The following is a 20,054-nucleotide window of genomic DNA, read 5'->3' as shown; positions in this document are numbered from 1 at the left end:
CAGTTTGATACCGTTGTTTTATGCTTTGAATGTTGTCCTGTGGTTTGCAGTTTAAAGAATTCAAATATTTCCTCTGGGGTCTGAATTTCATTGTGATTGTGGTTTGTGTGAAAATTGTAGGCTCATTTTCTTTTTGGGTAGAGGTGTTACATTAATAAGTTCAGTTTAATATCAGGAAGGCGTAAGACAGAGTGCAGGAAATACGAGTCTAGCCAGCCTGACGCTTGCCCTGACACTGAGCACATACTTCTCCCTATGCTGCTTAGTGTAATTCTAGCTAAACCTGCAGTAATGCTTCTTATTTAGGTTGTGTTGTGATAAAAGGCCGGAAGCCAATAAAATGTGGTTGGTAAGGGTCTTGTGTTTGGGGGAAGAAAGAGGTCTGAGGGAGTAGTCGAGGTTTTTTATTCTTTTCAGTTTCCTAACTGGGCTTGCCTTATAGCAAGGGGTTTGGGGTTGTGGTTCTGGGTACCTGACTTGCCGCGTAAGAGATGAAGCAGAACTTGGAAAGTCTTCTCCTGAAGAGATGCTCAAATGATGACTGTAAATACCTGGGATTGTTTCATATTCTGTGCTCAAGAAGCAACTGCTTCAGTCGCTTTCCCTTGTGGTATCCCCCTGCCTTCTCCCCCAAGCTGTCCACATTTTCTGGCCATCTCCACAGCCTGTCCTCCTTTCCCCATCCCCTCTTCCCACCTGTCCTCACCAGTGGCTGGTTTCATCCAGGAATCCTTTATGGAGGGGTGGAGCTCATCTCAGCTCCGATGCATAAGCGATTATTTCTGGTAGGCATGAGGCTGCTGATGAAGACATCACCCTGACCGGATGAACTGTTTGGGAAGTAGCTACAGCCCACAGTATGTGCAGGCTGTTTGAGTAAGGAGATAAGTTTGAACTGCAATAGAAAGATGTCATTTCTAAAGTTGTAATAGAACTGGGCAAGAGTGCTCTGTGCTGTGCCTTGAGCATTGGGTACCAGCGTTTAGGAGCTCGATGCCTTGCAATATCAGCAGCTGTTTGAAAAAAGTTGGAAGCTTTTTCTCCTGTTTGGAGCCCCAGTCCGTACCTTGCTGACGTTAACCTTATCTCATTCACTGGGGCAAAGGCCATTAGAGCTGGCAGGCTACCTCAAAGGATACTAAGAAGTGAAAATAGCACATGATTTTAGAGCACTGGGTCAGGGTATACTATGTCCAAACAGCAGTGCCAGCAGCAGGGTTCAATCAGTAACTACTCCTGGCTCTTAGCAATGCTGGTCTTCCAACAGTGGCACTTTGGTGACTACTTCTTGGGCAACGTACAGTTGAGGGAAGGGTATGGTTGCAGAATGGTTCTGGAAGACTGATGCCACCATCACTCAAGCAATACAGTAAGACCCGCTTGGTGAGTCATTAAAAAGTTGAAGTCTTCAGCCTTCATTTACTGGGGCAAGGGGTAACAGACCTTAAAGTCCCCTTTCTCTGATTGTTGTCCATCTCTGGAGCCTGTAAATAACTGGTATTGCACAACCAAGGTAGTTTTCCCTTGGAAATTTGATATTGAAGTCCACTTTGGGGCCTGGTTCAAGTGATTTTCAGCATAACAGCTCCTAACATTGCTTTAATAGAGCAGACAGAAAAACAAGCTGGTAGTCATTGCCACATTTTAAGAACTAATGTTTCCACCTTGCCAATGCAAGAAACTTTTGGCAGAACACTGCAAAACATGTTAATACCATGAACTTTTCCAAGCAATGTCTCTACCTCAGTGGTCTGGAGAAAATGTTTGTTTCTGGGCACAACAACGTGCCAGTGTTTGGAAAGCCACATGTCACGCAGCCTTGTGCCAAAGTACAGCGTGAGGTGGCTGAGAGGGGACGGCTAAATCACAGACAGGGTGATCGGCTGGAAAACAACAGACTATAAATCACTGAGCTAGATATTTGGTTAGTTAGATTTTAGTTGTGTTATTGAAGATGTCTGGTTCCAGTAGCTGATACAAAGACGATTCTTTGTGAGTAGGAAAGTCTTCCTTATTGCAGGATGTGTACTGGGAATGGTATTTGTTCTCCAAACAAGTGTCACCGTGTGAAGCATATGATAACCACTGAAACCTTGGCCTATATAAACTTGATAACGATCGTTTGCTGCATATTTCCAAGGTGCCAGACACGATTTACTGAAGCTTTCTGGCTGGATTAGCCTCTGTGGCTGTCACAGAACTGCTCAAGCTTTCTTTATAATGAAGTACAGATTTTGTTTAATAAATACAGATTTAATTATAAATGTTAATTACAGTTTTTAATCCAAATCATATTGATAACTATAGTAAGTTAAGCCCCTTACAGGAGTGCTATAAATTTGTTAGCACATTAGAAACCCACAATTCTGAAATCTGCATCCATAATGATGCATAATTGATGGTGTCGGTAGGATTTATTGGAGCCCTGCGTTAGGTGCTGGTGCCGGGGCTGCAGGTGGTGTGAGGCTGGGAAGGTTTGGGGAATAAGTACAAGAATAACGTTGAGGACTACGAACTCTGATACAAGGGGAGGTGCTTCAGACACAAACCCACAATCAAAGGAGAGGTTTATCAAAGGAGAGGTTAAGAAATGGCTTGAATATGGTTATAAATTGGAAAAAGGTGCATTTTGTTTGCTCCCATGACCTTCAAAAAACTAGTAATGATGAGATGAATTCATCAGATAGTCTAAGGGTTGGCAGCTAAAGTTACACAAAGGCCGATGAGAATGAATGCAGCCTGTATGAATGAGCATCATTCACCTCCAGAAAAAAATCCTGTTGTAACTCAAAGCTGGATGTTCTTTCATGAAGGCAGTGGCGGTTCAGTTGAGTTTTGCCACGAGGATCTGGTGGTGGAAGCCCCTTGCTGGTGTTGTTCATTCAGTGCAGGGTTTTTAGTGATCCCCCAACCTTAAAACACATGCTGGGGGTAGTTGTGGTCTGAACTGTTAATAGACTGGGGGCTGTGAGATTCCTGGAGTTGAAAGCTCAATGCTAAGGGGACAGTGATGCCAGACAAAGCAGAACAGTGGTGTCCCACGTGTGGGACCCCAGACGGGGTGGATGGTGGAGCTGGGACACGCAGCAGCTGCAGGGACAGATCTTATGGGGTGTTCCAGTACAAATTTAAAAAAAAAACTAAGAGGAAAACACACCATACCTAACTATTTGTTACTAGGGAGCAAGGGGGATTAATTATTGGGGTCAAGGTGAATATTTTCTTTTTGTGTCAACTTTTTTAATAGTGATTAAAACTTAAAAGTTTCCATCCCTAAAACATCAGGAGGGGCCCTGTGGGAGCTGTTTGAATAACTGAGCTCAGGAGGCTTTGGCCTCACATCAGAAGCACTGATTGCCTCCAAATTCCTCTCCGGTGGGGCTGCAGCACCTCCTGCCCTCCACCAGCAGGCTGCTGGGTGAGCCTGGCAGGACAGGCTTGGTTTTTTCCTTTCTTCTAATATTTACATACTTTTTTTCCCCCCAGATAACCAAAATAAAGTGAAGTTTTATTTGTAATAAATAGCTGTTGGTGCGCATACAAAAATAACACCAGGGCTGTTTCAAAAACATCAGGCTGAAGCCGGCAGGAGATTGGAAACTGTTGCCGTTTTCATTTAATAAATATCTTGTTCTTCTTTTTTTGTTTTCCTTTTGGAAATCTTGGTTTGTTTGGTGTGTATTTCAGTTTATATACCACAGATTATAATTGTTTGTTAGATTCCCAGTGAGCAGTCTCCAGTCTCTCAAAATCATATTAAAATGTAATAGAGGAGGAGGCTGTGGGTTTTTTTTGCTGTATTCTTGTTTGTATAGTTTAATTTCTCTTAAATTAGAAATGTGAATTTTTAATGGCAAACTTTCCCGTGTGCAGGGAAATCAAGTTTTGGGGTCTGTTCTCGCTCTTTCCAAAACCAGCAGAACTGCCACAGTTTAAGGGGCAGCAGAGCCTTTGAAAGGGAGCTGAACCAAGTGCTTCATGAAATTATTAGTTACCGTCACTCACATATGCGTGTAGGGGAAACACCACAGCTACGGACTGTGTAAAGAAAGCCACAGGGGTCACACCTGAAGGTGGTGTTGGGGCCTCGGGGTCGTCGCTGCTGAGGTGGCTCAGGGCGGGTGGCTTTTCCCCCTCTGCTGCCCAGCATCCCCCCCTGTCATTTCATGGGGCTGCGTCTGTCCCGTGGGTTGGCTACTCTGCTGTGGAGGTTTCCTGCCCAAAGGATACACTTTCATCTGGGCTTAGCCAAGGCATTCAGAAGGAAGGAGGGAAAATCCTGTTTATTAGAAGACTTTCATGTTCTCTCTCCCCACAGTGGAACCTGGTCTGTGACAACGACTGGAAGGGACCCCTCAGCACCTCCCTGTTCTTCGTGGGTGTCCTGCTTGGATCTTTTGTCTCAGGACAGCTCTCAGACAAGTAAAGTATATACACCAGAGCTGCTGGCTCTCTGTTTGATGCTGTTTGTAAGCAATTCTTGTATGTGAAGTTTGCTATAAGTGTCTTTCTGCAACTACTAACATGTCTTTGTTTTGTCACTGTCTAATCTGAACGTACACAGAGTGTATAGAATAAATGTTCTGAAGTAGAACAGGATGTTACAAAGATTGTTAGTGAGTGTTACCTTTATCTGTTTATTTTTTCAGTGAACTCTCTCCTGGAGCAAACTTTTTATGCCAGAAAACAGGTGTAGGAGATAAGTTTCATCTGGAAAAATCAGAACAGTGACATTCTCTTATAATTACTTTGGACTATGTACAGAGAGTTCCCTGAAGCTTGTTTTCCTTTTTTTTGAGGTCAAATTTAAAATTCTCTTTTTGAAGAGAACCCATAGCTTCTTTTCCTCCTCATCCAATACCGCATCTAAGTCCAATGACCTGTGTTTGTGGAAGCTGCAAAGCATGAATGCTGTTCAGCTGTACTTCAGAGAAGCAAGGCTTTCTTTTCTTCTTACATTTATTTTTAATTTTTAGTCCCAAAGTACACCGGCTTTCTTATTTATCAGTACAAACACGAAAGAATGGAAGACACCATGAATTTTTTGTGATGTTGACAGGTTGTTGGATTTGGGGTTGGGTTTGTTTTTTTCTCTTAAAGCTCAGGTTTTCTGATATCTCCCTGAGATTTGCTGTGCTGTCTTCCTGATTCCCAGAGAACAATATGTGGTCATCTAATGTGCTGATTTACTTGTGGAGTTTATATTTCTTTGAAACATAAGATTTGTGGCACAGGGATTGTAGGATCCATGCAGGTCCTTTGCGTGGTTTCCTGCTTATCAGGTTGGACCAATCTTGAGCTTGGAGATAATGATCCTTGAAAATCAGCCAGTGCTACTGGACTTCTCTCCAGAGCCCTGTGCCAAGGGATTTTTCTAAGCAGATCCCTGATCAGGCCAGTGTTTGTTCTCCCTGTGATCCTGCCTTCTGCCTTGTTCCTCCCCTCACCATGCTGCACTTCACCATCGCACAGCCAGCAGTCATGGCTGCTGCCGACCTTCCTATCCCCAAACACAAGTACAAGGCCCAGCAGCATCTCCCCTTGTCACCTCCTCAGACATCTGTGTTAGGAAGTTGTTATTGATGCATTTCAGAAAATGCTGGGGTGTTGTCCCTCCAGCAGGTATTGGAGTGGTTGAAGTCCCCCATGATCTCCAGTGCCTTTGAACATGAGGCTTCCTTTGGTTGTGTGAAGAAGGTCTCGTTTACTTCTTTCTGATCGGGTGGTCTGCAGCAGACACCCACAGCAGTGCCAGCATCGGTCTTCCTGCCCATCCTGACCCATAAGCTCTCAGCTGGGTCGTCATCCATCCCCAGGCAGAACTCTGTGCCTTCCAGCTGCTCTCTCACGGGAGGGGGGATTTTTCCGTTTGCTGCAGAGAGTCTCCCACTGCTTCATCCCGGTGCTACTGCAGGGCTCGGGTGCTTCGTTCAACAGAGCTCTCAGCCCTTCGTCTGCTACGAGGATGCCGAGTGTCTTCCATGGTGACTAACCATCAGGTGAAGCGGGAGCGGTTCTTCTGGTGCCAGAAGCCATGAGTTTCCATCATGGGAGTCTCCTTTTGCAGCTCCTTCTTCACATGGTCACTCAGATCCTCCCCAAGTGCCCCAGGTGCAGCTGAGGAGGCCATCAGCACAGCTCATCCAGTCCCTCCCATAGCCACTGACCTGCAGCTAGCTCATGGTCAAGAGATTGAGTACATCCAGCAGCCCCGTGAAGACACTACTCCAGCAAGGCTGTGTGCGGTGCTTTGCTGCTCCCATCTGCCCATCTGGTACAGAAAGTCCTGTGACAAGCCTGAGCCAGACGTGACAGTGAGATTGACAAAATATTTTGCAGGTTCAAGTTCTGTTCTTAATGCATTGTGATCTACCTGAGGCTTTTGTAGACCTCCTGCTTAAGCCTAACTTGGGAGTGGGGTTGTGCCAGCCCGTGCTCAGCAGATGTCCTGTCCTGGGTCACAAAGTCTGCTTGCTGTGTGGGGCTGCCCAGGACATTGGCATTAGCTCTTAGAGCAGCTCGATGAGTTGGGTTTAGTTTAATTTCTTTTCTTTTTTTTTTAATACTTCATCAGTGTAATTGTTAGAATCCCTTAAATTCATTCATTTTTCAACCAAGTGGAATGAAGACTGTAGCCTGGGATCACTTACTGATAATAGTGTCTTACAAAGCTGAGTTTTACCTCTCTTTCAGAAATTTTCCTTCTTTTTCTTTTTTTAACATGCTGATCTGTGTCATGAGCTGTGTGCTCCTTAGAGGAGAAGGAGTGTCTCATACTCTTGCATTTTAAATAATTTGTTCCCGATGATTTGTCTCCCTGCTCATCCTATCAGTAAGAAAGGAATAGTGCTCCAGCACATACTTAAAGGCAACTTCACTAGCAGCCCTTGGAATATTATTTTCTCTTGGGCAGTGGATTTTTTTAATGTATTTAGAATAGTTGTGCCTGTGTCACGTTTCCTGAACCTCTGCTTTTTGCAGATGTTTTGTATCTCCTTAAGTATGCATATGAGTAATCTTATTTTTCTGTTTCTGAAGATTTCGTTCATGCTGTTGTATAATCATTTTTTTTCTGTTCTTTTTTTTTTTTTTTTTTTTTTTTTTTTAATCTGTCCGTGGAAGGTTTGGCAGGAAAAATGTGCTGTTTGCGACTCTGGCAATGCAGACTGGCTTCAGCTTCGTACAGGTCTTCTCTACCAGCTGGGAGATGTTTTCGGTGTTCTTTGTGCTGGTCGGCATGGGACAGATCTCTAACTACGTGGCAGCGTTTGTTCTTGGTATGAAAGTCCTGCTGGGCACAGGATGTGTTCTTTAGTCTTGTGCTTTTTCTGCTCCTTTTCAGTACTGGCTTAGGGTTGATTTGTTTTGCCAGGCAACACTGTTAGGAGTGTGTCCTCACCACACATGGATAACTCATGCTCTCCTTGGAAGTTTCCAGTTGATAGAAGCTCAATTTGAATTAAATCGGTGGCTTACCATCCTAAAAAGGCAAAAAACCAGAAACTGGTCAGTCAAAACAAAAATCTGCCTTCCAGATGGAAAGTTAAGATGAGCAAGACATGATTTTTCAGGGATTTGTGTTGTCCATTTTGGGGCCTAAATCCGTATTTGATGTAAAAACTTGTAAACGAAAAAAAAATCAAGTAAGTGTTATAAAGTCTCCTTAAAACAGCCTATAGTAAAAAATTAAAAAGCATAATGATTCCTGCTTGGTCTGCTTTCAATTTAACTACGACCGTATTTGATCAGATGGAAACGTGAATTACCTTATGAATCTGAGACTTTTTTTAAAAATCAGGGTTTTTTTAAATTAATGTTATTTGCAGTGGCCTCACTGTACAAAGTACCAAATGTTGGCAAGAATTCCTTTTGGGCCAAAGAGGAGCAGTTGAGCTGTGGAAGCAGTGTTTAGCTAACCTCCCTGCAGACATCCTGCTGCAACTTCTGTCCGTCTTCCTCCATTTCTGTGGAAATGAGGAAGATAATATCTCTTACAACGTCTCTTGATTTGCGGGTCCCAAAGCATTTCAAAGGGAAGCATTGGCTCGGGTTAGTGCATTAATTCCTCTCTCAGTAGCCTGGCTTTTGTTAGTGACCCTCTACGTGTATACGCCAAAAAAAAATGCACAATTTTTGGTTAATAGCAAAATAGTCCTTTAGAAGGTGATACGGGTCAGGAACCTAATTTAGGCATCTCTGAATTATCCATTAAAGAAGTTGGTCTCGCTCCATAAGCTGGAGAGGACCCTGTAGAGATCAAGCTGAGGTTAAGTGTTGTGAGCGTTGTGTAGCATGTTAGGTTGGTTTTAGCTCCTTAAGTAAAATGGGAAATGCTAAAAACACCAAATTATAGGGGTTTTAGCTACTTTGGGCTACAGAAATACTGTATGGCCTGATTCCTTTAATATTTACGTGCATTGATGCAGGATCACTGCATGAAGCAGATGTGCGGAGCCTCTAAAATTGGTTGGCAGAGTGTGCTGTATGCTGTAGCTACCCGGGGTAGCACATTTCAAAGCCATTTTTTACAGGTATTTTTATAAGTTACTTGGTTGCTATTAAGGTAAAATACTAATCTTCACTCTGTTGTTTTGAACAGGCACAGAAATTCTTGGCAAATCAATTCGTGTGCTGTTCTGCACGCTGGGCGTTTGCATATTTTATGCATTTGGCTACATGTTGCTGCCCCTGTTTGCTTACTTCATCAGAGACTGGCGGATGCTGCTGCTGGCGCTTACTTTACCTGGGCTGCTCTGCATCCCGCTCTGGTGGTGAGTATAACTAATTTAAAAGACCTTAGTCTTTAGAAGATCCTGTCTGCAGATTTTTAAGATCCAGGCTCCATGCCAACCAGCTTTTACCAATGAAATTCAGGAATAGGCAGGTGACAGATGGACGTTGTGTCCTTTATTCTTCCCAGTCGTTTCGCTGCAAGTCCATAGCTTCGTGGGTGATCTGACTCAGGCCTGAAAAGCCTGTTCTTCATTTTCTGTAGGCTTCTGTAAAATGAAGTGATGCACATGCAAAGAAAAAAAATATAAAGTCAAAAAACCTCATCCTTCTACACCAGCTGAAATCCATGAACTTTCAAAGAGTAGGCCTGAACTAACTAAAGGCACAAGGAGAAACCAGTTGCTTTGGGAACCTGGGCGATGCTGGGGTGGCATAGATATGACAAGCTACAAAACCCTACATGCACGTCTGTGAGACTTCCATGTTTTCTTCTATAGCTAATGAAATACTACTTTTAGGTGGCTGTAAAGTTTAAACAGCCCACATGGTGGTGGTGTTTCTTCACTTACAGCAACATATCTGTTTGTGATTCCATCCAGCTTCTTCCGAAGTTGCATGACTCAGGCAAATTCTACTTTCTGACTTGCCTTTATATGACAGTATTTACAATTAGTGATTTTATAAGTGTTATTCTCTAAGGATATGCTTCTTAATGTACAGTGTGCTGCTTGTGTATTCACGTTTCTGAATTCATTTAATTAAACTGTTTTGCCATACTTTGAAGGCTCTGGTTGCTCTTTTTTCCGAGTCATTGCTTATTTCTGTAGTATTTCTAAAATCCACAATGGCTTTTTAATCTGGTTTTGTTTGGTGTGCTAGTCTGCTCTTGTAAATCTGACCTCTGTTGTGATTGCTTTAACGTGTGCAAGATATGGCAAGTTTTGAGCTCTTTGTGCCTGGAACAGCGTGTATCGGTGGGTGCCTGTAGCAGTGCTTTCTGTGGAAATGCAGCCTCATTATTCTGAACCTTTTTTTCAGGATCATTCCGGAATCTCCGCGGTGGCTGATCTCCCAGGGAAGATTTCAAGAGGCAGAAGACATCATCCGAAAGGCCGCAAAAATTAATGGCATTACAGCCCCAGATGTTATATTTGACCCTAGTGAGGTAAGAGTCATTTAGCAGTCCAGTTGTTTGCTGGACCTATCGATGACCATGTAAAGTGATTAATTTCCAGACGTATGAATTGAGTTATGCCTGCAGTGTATCACGTACTTCTCAAATGGGTAAAAGGTCCACCTTTTCCTGAAAAGCAGAATATCCTTTCCCCACTTCACCAAGATTTGTAAAGACCTTGGTGTCCCATTCCCATGGGAATGCCAACATGCGTTCTAATGCAAACATCGTTTTGATCCAGTTTACGGCCGCCTTTTTCCTTTTAAACTCTAGTTTTTGGGGGAAGGTAATGAATTTGAGGTACTTACTGCTTTGTGATCTAAGTACTTACGCTGAGCAGACTTTATGCTTGCGCAGCCTAATATAGTTCTATAAAAGTCTAACACAGGACTCATCCTGGCCAGTGGTAGTGTAAAGAATGTCATTCTAGTTCAATTCAGAGTTCAGCTCCAATTTCTACTCTATCTTAAGGAGAGCAAAACCTGAGCTCCTTTCGGGTGGAGTGGTGAGCAGTAGCTTTTCTTCCCCATCGGTTTCTTCTTGTTTCCTCTAGGTGTCTCCCCTTTGCCTGGGCTGTTGGTGACCTTAAGATGTAGAAGCAGTTCCACATTCATTCAAACATGACCTCCAAAGGGCAGACAGACAAACTGTTTACATAATCTAGGAGAATGGGCACCTCCAGGCAGATCTGTAGAGACTGTCTGGGCCGTTGCCTAATTGTGTTCTGGTTGGCAGTTGACATTGTCTTGTCATTTACATGAAAATACTTTGCATATTCACTTGCTTTACAAGGCATCTGTACCAGACTAAGGAAAATGGTGAGCCGTTAAACTGTAGTGTGTTTGCTATTGGGATTGAAACGGCTTCTCTTGGGTTGAAGTTAGCTGAGGTGCAAAGAAAGCTGTTTGTCCAGACTTGTTTGTAGGTAGTAGGACAGACATTTTGCTCTTGCTGGAACTGAGTGAGAGTGCCAGGAAAACCCAGACCTTCTTATGATAGCTTTTACCCTGGCGTTTCATTAGAACATGCTTTTTTTTCCTTTTTTTTCCCCTTCGTTATGCTGTAGGCATGAAAACTCACCCATTGCCAGCACTACAGCAGGAGAATGGAAAATAAGCTCTGGCTCCAAGATCTGCTTAAGGTCACTGTCCCTGGAATCCTCTATCTCCCGCTCTTAGAACAAAATATTGATCTGTTTGCCATCTCTGAACGGGGTTGGATTACGAAGCAGCAGAAGGCAGGGGCAAGAGTAGGGATGTTACCCCAGGGAACACTGGTTGAGGGGAAATGTGGACTTCTGCAGCAGGGTGGGGTGGAGAACACAGTGCTTATTTATGGATAAATCATTGCATGTCAGCTGTCAGAAGCACAGATTGACATTGTGACACTGGAAGGAAAATGAGCTCGATGAGCAGGCACTGGTTAAATGATGAACTCCTATCCCTCTTCTTACTTTTTAAGGTAAAAGTAACGCAGTGACCAAAAAATCTGTGCAAAACTTTTCTTCATCAGTGGTCTGTTTATGCTGTTCTTGTGTTTGCGTTCTGGACAGCTGTAAAGCAGAAGGCTTGCGGCCTCTCGTGAGTTTTTAGGAAGCATGTTTACGCTGCAGAGAGGTTCTCAGAAATCCGGCTGGCCCTTGGCCCCCCTCCTGCAGTTGGAATGTGAGTCCTGGATGTAGGAGCCCCCTGAGCTCATGTTCAGAGCGTTCCTCAACCCCGTGCAGCTGAGAGCAGCACCTGCAACATTCAGGCTCCAGAGGCTTCAAAACCAGTTAGGATCCAGCAGGTGACTAGTCCCAAACAGGCTACAGAGCACAAATAGGGCCTGGTTGGCTGAAATTATCCCATGCGAGGGGGATAAAAATGTTTGGATGGTAGGTTTATTTTCGAATCATCTTTTTCCCCTCCCTGCCCTCCTCATAGCTTCTTGTTCTAACCTGTCTGTTAAGGATTCCATTCTCTCCTTATCCAGCTCCTAAAAGGCAGGGTCCTTTTTTCTCATCAGCTGTGACTCTCTGCATGTTACTGTTCCTGGTTTTGTTTTGTGGTTTGTTTGGGGTTTCTCCTTTTTTTTTGTTTCCTGTTTGCTGGTTTCTTGGAAACGAATAGTGGCAAAACTGGAGAGTGCTTAGGAAAGATCATGTGATTTATGAGAAGGGGCTGTGAGCTGTAAAGCTGCCTGTGTGCTGGGAGCGTTGGCTTCAGGCAGAATTACAGCTATCAAATGTAAAGAACTGTTTGCCTTTCCTAGAAAATGAAGACTTGTGAAAATAAATACACTGAAGTTCGGCCTGCACGAGCATCAGGCTGCTATTTTATACTCTGTGTCATCAGAACAAAATAGCATTCAGAAAAAATTTTCACCCGAAGTTACGTAAACCTCATGTTCCCATTAGCTCAGATACAGTTTACTAGATATTAAGGAGGTGATGTATATTTTGAGTTGAAGGACAAGGTTGAGGGCCCCAAATCGGTGTCCATCAACTAACTTGCCAAAAAAACCCATCACTAACTGAATATGGAAGAGAGATTGATGAGGAATTAAGTTCCACTAATGGTTGCTTTTGTCTTGTTATTGGTGTGTTGTGTCCTGCAATACATCCAGCTACCTCTGCTGGACCAGTTTTAGGGGAAAAAAGTCTTGTAAATTGAACTAATAGAGAGTAGAGGACGGTATATTAGACTAGGTGGAAAGAGTTCAGAAAAGTTTTTAATGGCGCTGTTTTCAAGCTACAATCATAGCTTACTTTTATTGATAACGATTTGTACATACCATGAAGGAGTGCCAACAGAAGGCATTCAGTCTTTAAAAGTGTTAAAATTTATTTTGACGTTCTCAGGTCACGCTGACTTAAAAAAAATCAAGGGAGGAAGTAATCTTTGCATACAGCTTATTGTGTTGGCACATAATAGAGGTCTGTCAGACAAGAGTGATTCTTCTGGTTGTGGAAGGAGAAGTCCTCAAATATCAGGAAAAAGAGTCTCTGTGGAAGATTGTAAAATCAAAATCTTGTTAATGCTTTTACTGTAAGACTGTTAAAAATACCATTAAACTGATGAGTAAGTAGGCTGCGCTAAATCCTTAAAGCATACCATCTTTTGCAATAACAAAAATATGACATGTCTAGAAAACTGTGGTTCTTCCGCCATATAGCCTTGCTTTATCAGAGTTGATAGTTTTAATAGTGGAACTTGCTCTCTTAGATCACCTTTTACATATTTTGAAAAAATCTCTCCCTTGTTAGGGGTCTAAATTAAAGTCCTAAATTAAAAAAAAAAAAAAACAAACTTAAATTCTTTCCTTTTTTGCAGTCTTATTGAGCACAAAACTTGTTTGCGTGCTTCCTGGGTGAATCTCTTTGCATTGTTTACATGGAAGTGGTTTTATTTTGAGGAGCTGGAAAGTTTCATGAGGAAAGAAGCTTGTTGTCTTTTTGCTTATAATCTTAGAAGAAGATCTGAAAACCAGGCTAGATAATGATGGGGATTTTTCAGCTCATTAGCCAGTTTGTCTCAGTTTAAAATACGTTACTGTTAGGTTCAGCATGAGGAGTCATTTACTAAATCTGTCCTGCTGCAGTTTAGTCTTATTTCTTGCCTTGTATGCAGTGGACATAGAGGACAGTTTATCACTTCTTTTTGCTGGTCCTTGAAGACCATTCTTGGTCTTGGGGCTAAATAAACCCTCTGTGTTTACAGAACACATTTTTCAAATGCCTCATCATCCTTGTTCTCCACTTGCCTGGGTGCAGTTGATTTCCATGATCCTCAAGGTGCGCTGCTCAAAACGGACGGCACCTAAGAGCCCCGCCAGTAGTAACATATAAATTGTGAATTAGCATTGTCACTTTATAATTCAAATATCAATGTAACAATAAGCAGTTGCTTTGTGGAGCCTCAGGCAGAGAAAATGGTGACAAATTTCCGCCTAAATTTTAAGTGACTTTAAATTAGGGAGGAGCAACTACTTTCACAGGTAGTTGGCTCTTATAGCTTACACGCGTTTGGTTAAAAGTGAGGCACCTGTTTCAGCTCTGCAGCGTATCAAAATACTGATGTATAAGTTGGGGGAGACTTATTTCCACACTAATTCTGCTCGCAGGAAGTTAATGTTCCCATGGTTGGTTTGTTTGTTTATTTCCAGCTGCAAGATATGAATTCCCAGAAGCAGCAGACGTACACCATTTTGGATCTAATGAGAACCCGGAATATCCTAACTATCACAATTATGTCAGTGATTCTTTGGTAAGCAAGTGTGGTTCTGGAGTATGTAAGCACAAAAGCAGCAAAACAAAAACTGTTCTTTGAAAACTAAGGTATTCTGAAGAGATATGGACAAAACCAGCAGCTCAAAACCCAACGACCTGCTGGCCGAAGCCGCAAAATTCTGGTGATGTAGGTTCTTCGTTTCAGTAACAGTCTAGAAACACATCTGGATTGTTATGTCTTTCTGAAGCAGTCGGGCGTATCCTGAACTGAGCAAGAATCAGATCAGCTGGCAGTGATGCATGGGAATCCTGCCTGATATTGGGCCTTGGGGAATCCTCATCTGACTGTAACGAAGTCTTCTAAGAGGAATGAGTCATGCCCTGTCCTGCAATCAGAGAATGCTGCCCAGGGGTCCCAGCACAGCAAAGCCTGACTTACCAGGAGAATCTTCCAGTCTCTTTTGTATTGTCTCTTAAAGGGATAAAGCTGCCTTTGAAGTTCTAATCTGAGATTTCCCTGGACTTTCCTGCTAGCTGTTCTGTCTACCTGCCATCTTCAGCTTGGTTTTGCACTAGCTGAAGCCATACTTTATGCTCAATTTGATTAAATGGTTGTAATTTTCTTTTACTGCAAACCTCAATGAAGCTGTCTGTAATTGCTCAGAAGAGAGAAATGGAGAGGGTAACTTATAGCCTGCCAGAGGCTATAAAAGTGAGGTTTAATTAGCGCATGTACCTACAGTGTCCTAACCAAGAAGGTCCCTCGAGTGCTTTGGAGCTAACTAAGTCTATTTACTGCCTCATTGAATAATGTTCCTATGCTTTGGTGAGGCAAAGCTTTGTAGTTCAGTCCACTGACCTGCCAGTGCGTACAAGCTGATGTGGCTTTTTGGGCCAAAGGATGACTCGGCTAATATTTAAGCCAGATTCCTTTGCCCATTACCAAGCACAGTGCTATAAACGCACTGAGAAAGGAACTTGAGCAGAAGACAGCTCAAAAACCAAAAGTAATGCTGGTTCTTTCAGAGATGTCCATACAGTTTCCATGTACTGTTGTCTTACCTCCAACTCCAATTGCTGACTCTCACCTTTAATTGGAAGTGAGGTAGAGCATTGAGACTGCCCTACTTCTGATCTGCATGGCTTAGATCAGTAGCGAGTTCTTAGGCACAGCCAATTTTGCATATGTGGTTGTAGAAATCAAATGCAGAACCTGCTTGAACAGCATTTCTGGTAGGACAAACATCTCAGAGAAACAGAGTTACGTGGCAGTATGTAATTCATTCCATGTGCTGGAGGGCTTCTTACCACATGATAAATGAATTTTTATGATAGGGAGGACAAGTCAAACACGTGCAGCTGACTTACACAATCTTATCTCCTCTTGCAGAAGAGTATTCAGTTGATTTGGGCAATTTTTCCACTATTTTTGCCTTGTATGTCAGTTGCCTAACCTCCTTTTAATTAACTTCCCAAAATATAAAGCATCCTGTGCTGACTCACAGAAATGTTTTCCAACCCATAGGATACCCGTGGTATATTCTGCATTATGAATTGAAAGACCTCATGAAAGAAGCTCTGTAGAAAAAGATGGTTGCAGAAAGGGTTATATCACCTTTACATATTGCTGAGTGTTTTGTTAATTTTGAGTAAGTAACAGGCCTTTAAACTAATCCCTTTGCTGGGTTTGCATCAGGGAGGAGGAAGTTTGGCATCTCTTCACTCTATTTACACTTCAGATGTGTAAATACCCCTGAAGTTTTCCTAGAAAATATATAACTGTGTCAAAGTTTGCCAAGGTGATCAGCTAAGGCAAACTGCTATTGAAAGTGAGTTCCATCAAGCACAGTTCATTGTATATAACAATAACTCCTGGGAGCACAGGGCTGGGCATGTTGCACGGCATCATGGAAAATGCTGCAGAACTACCGCTGAGAAGAATAGCGTTAGCTGGCAGGGCAGACACCGCAGCGGGGGGGTTACCCTCTAGTGTATGACTTCATACCTTCCCAGGTACACCAGGCAACTTATTTTAAGCAATTGGACTGTGAAGGCTCTTCCCGTGTGAAGTAAGGAGGAGGAGGAAGAGCTAATCTTTGGTCAGTGATCTGCTTCGTGCTATGCAGTGATTTTGCTCGAGGTTTCGTTATCAACATAGATGCTGAAGGAGATGAAGTGTTGGGTGCTCTGTGCCTCTCTGTCACACCTCACGCGTCATAGAATCAGAGAATCATCTCGGTTGGAAGGGACCTTTCAGATCATCGAGTCCAACCATCAACCTAACTCTGACAAAAACCACCACTAAAACATATCTCTAAGCACCACGTCTGCCCGGCTTTTAAATACCTCCAGGGATGGTGCCTCAACCGCATCCCTGGGCAGCCTGTTCCAATGCTTAATAACCCTTTCAGTGAAGGAATTTTTCCTAATACCCATCCTAAACCTCCCCTGGTGCAACTTGAGGCTTTTTCCTCTTGTCCCGTCGCCCATTCCTTGGGAGAAGAGACCGACGCCCCCCGGCTACCCCCTCCTTTCAGGGAGTTGTAGAGAGCGAGGTCTCCCCTCGGCCTCCTTTTCTCCAGGCTGAACGTCCTGATCCCGTGCCCGCTGTTCCCTTGTTTACCGTGTGTTACTCGTTGGTGAAGCATAACCTTCTCTTCCCAGCTCCTCCCAAGACAGGATGGGATTTGTGTCCAGGGCCAGTTGTGTGTTTCCCTTGATCCCATGGAAGCCAGCTCTCATCTGGCAGCGGCACAATTAAGATGTCAGCGTTCCTGGCTTCCAAGGCCTGTCCTGCCACACCGACCGACCCAGGCACTGAGCCACACAAATGTGACTTGAATGCTGCCCAGCCAGCCTGGGGCATGGCAGAGAAAATCCTGCATTGTTCGGGTCTGCTGGGATGCCATACTCCTCCTCTCTGACTTTAAACACAGAGCATGGAGGGTAATGACCCAGAAACAATGTTCTCCACCCAGAGCTCCCTTGTAAACATAATGAAAACGCCTCGGCAGGGGTAAGATTCAGTAGTCTGAACTTTCAGGCTAAGGCTATAACTACTAGTAATAGGAAGTGCTGTGTCACTGCCTTGGGAATGATCATCGCTTACCTCCCAGGGGTGACCTGAGATGCAGAGGTACTAGAAGTAGCCGGCCCCTCTGCAGCAGCGTGACTTGTAGAGACAAATGCGATGTCTAAAAGTGACAAATACCCAGAGCTTCCTTGCAAGGTCTGAATGAGAGCGGGATGGACAGTTGTAAAGTCACGGGATGGCATCAGGAAAGAAGTGTGACCTCTACAGCTGCAGGACCATCCACCACCTATGACCATGGGCTTGTAGGCCTGTGCCTCGGCTCTGGAGTTATCTAATTGTGTTAATGCTGAATAGGGAATTTTAATTATTTTTTTAAAATATGCTTCTGAGGTGAACAAATTGACATGATAAATTTACCTTACATAGTGATTTCTCTGCTTCAGAGATCTAAAAGAGGTTCGTGGCAACCTCAGGAAGAAGAGGAATTCATCTGATCATGTTATTCTGCTTCTTTCAGGATGATAATCTCTGTTGGTTATTTTGGACTTTCTCTGGACACACCTAACTTGCACGGAGATGTCTTTGTGAACTGCTTCCTCTCGGCAGTGATTGAAGTTCCAGCCTACATTATTTCCTGGCTGCTGCTTCGAAACCTGCCCCGACGGTATTCAATGGCTGCCGCGTTATTCTTGGGAGGCTGTGTTCTTCTCTTCATTCAGCTGGTGCCTTCACGTATGGAATCGTTAGTTGATCTCAAATATGTATGATAGGTGAAGTGCAGTACCATGCACTGGGCAGATGTGGAGGAAAAGTGTCCTGAGGGGACTAAATACAGATATTTGTTCCCTATCTTTGCCCCTCTTCCATGGTTCTCAGTGCTGCTGCACAGGGAGCTCACACAACACATCAATTCAGATATATTTTTAAAGGTGGGTCATTGGCTTTGTGGTCTGTTGGGGTCAGCTCTGTAGTCCAGTTCTGCTTTAATGTACATCCCTTGGACCCTGGTAACGTCTAAGTGTAAAACGAGGATGAGACCAACCAGAACTTGGTGAGCGGAGGTTACCAAGATGCCGCAGAACTCGCTTCCCAAACAGCAGTTGACGACTCTCTGTTTATGGCTTGTTTAAACAGTTCTATTCAAGGGAGTCATTCTAGAGGCATTTTTGATAAGCAAAGCTGCTTGTGCTGAATTAGTGTTGATAGTTAAAATAATATTTCACAACTAGAGAGGACAAAATAACATTTATTGGGTATCACACTATATCTATCTTTAAGTCAGATTAATAGGGTTATGGACTTGTTACTGATAATGAATGTGATGGGGGAGGTGTTGTTGCTTAGCACTTGTTTACAAATCAAAGAATAGAAGAGAATGTGCAAGTACTGCCTTGCGTATTTTATATAGGTAATATATGTTATATCCTCTTTTTTTTTTTTTCCCCTCATGTCCTTTGAGTCAGTTGGCACTGATATGATCTGTTTTGATTTTCAAATCTAACCCTCCCAGCTAAAGTCAACCCACCTTCCTATAATTAAATTATTGACTTGTAGCTAGGAATGTTAACGAGAAACCAGGGCAGGAAACCAAAAATAACTTGTTTCAAATGTTTAACTTCGTTCGCTTTATTAAACAGGGATATATGGCATTCTTTGCGATAGCAGAGACCTGGCCCCTGAAATCTGAGAGTATCTCTCCAGTTCTTCCTCTCTTCTCCTCATTTTTTCCTTGGCAGGAAGCCCATCCTCAAGAGGAAAAGAAAATGTTGAATCCTAGTAATTTTAAAAGAAAATAAAAAATGTTGCCCATGCTTGTAGGACATGTACGGGGGAAAAGGACACCAGATAGTGGAATTAATTAGGCAGGAGTTATACAAACACAATGGAATTAAGAGCTACCATGAATTATCAGAACTTTATTGAAGTCCTGACTGTGTTTTGATTTCAGATATTCGTGCAGTATCTATTCTGCTGGTGATGTTAGGGAAATTTGGGATCACGTCAGCCTTTTCAATGGTTTATGTTTATACTGCTGAGCTCTACCCAACGGTGGTGAGAAACATGGGAGTTGGAGCCAGTTCCATGGCCTCTAGACTGGGCAGCATCCTCTCGCCTTACTTCGTTTACCTCGGTAAGTTAACGAGTCTGTGCATGTGCGGGGGAGATGCAGGTGGTTGGAAAGCCATGGCTTTTACCCAGATCGGTGCCTTGCCTCTGGGGGTCGTTGGGCATTTCTGCTGTTCTCTGCTTCCAGGTGCAGGTGTCTTGTGAAAGCGCGGGTAGCGGCAGGGTCTCAGCATCTCTGAGGAATGGCCATACTGCAGAGAAATGGGGGGTTGTGTCCTGTTGAAGAGGTGCTCTGAAGACTCACCATCTTACTGACTCAAAAGGGACAGCTCTTATAGCCACTGTTTCCCAGTCTCTCGAGTTCCTAAAACCACATTTATAGCAACATGCTTTGAGTGCTAGACGGTGAGGGGGCTTGCTTGGTTGGTTTTTCACTGAAAGCATAAATCTTGCTTGGATAAAGCCCTGTACCTAGGTGCAAACATTATCAGAAACTTAGAGCTGATGCGAGCACTTTTTTTTTTTTTTTTTTTTTTTTTTACTCTATTAGGTGCCTACGATCGATTCCTGCCTTACATCCTGATGGGGAGCCTGACTGTGCTGTCAGGAATTCTGACTTTATTTCTGCCAGAAAGCTACGGCAGGCCTCTTCCGGACACAATCGAGCAAATGCTGTTGGTGAAAGGGTAAGTGTCGCCTTCTGATGTTAACACGCCTGTTCGCTGTTCTGAGGAGTGGACTGAGTTAGGTATTGTCAGACGGAGGGGCTGGTTTCGGTAGTGTGGTTAGTGCTCTGCTGAAGATATAAGAGCTTGGCTGGAATCCTGGTCCCTCTT

The 20,054-nt window shown here is 43.4% G+C and overlaps 1 protein-coding gene across 2 annotated transcripts in view; it reads left to right on the top strand.

Annotated features, from left to right (window-relative positions):
• LOC134522031 (organic cation/carnitine transporter 2-like) overlaps positions 1-20,054 on the top strand; it is a 32,033-nt gene that overhangs the window by 6,286 nt on the left and 5,693 nt on the right. For both annotated transcript variants that reach the window (XM_063349247.1, XM_063349246.1), the window contains exons 2-9: positions 4,319-4,422; positions 7,123-7,277; positions 8,600-8,771; positions 9,772-9,898; positions 14,054-14,154; positions 17,669-17,883; positions 19,100-19,282; positions 19,769-19,904. In XM_063349247.1, coding sequence (XP_063205317.1) covers positions 4,319-4,422; positions 7,123-7,277; positions 8,600-8,771; positions 9,772-9,898; positions 14,054-14,154; positions 17,669-17,883; positions 19,100-19,282; positions 19,769-19,904 — 1,193 coding nt within the window. The remainder of the gene's footprint in view (positions 1-4,318; positions 4,423-7,122; positions 7,278-8,599; positions 8,772-9,771; positions 9,899-14,053; positions 14,155-17,668; positions 17,884-19,099; positions 19,283-19,768; positions 19,905-20,054) is intronic.

This window comes from Chroicocephalus ridibundus, chromosome 11, assembly GCF_963924245.1.
Source record: "Chroicocephalus ridibundus chromosome 11, bChrRid1.1, whole genome shotgun sequence".
Taxonomy (NCBI): Eukaryota; Metazoa; Chordata; class Aves; order Charadriiformes; family Laridae; genus Chroicocephalus; species Chroicocephalus ridibundus.
This window is presented reverse-complemented; position numbering and strand designations above follow the sequence as displayed.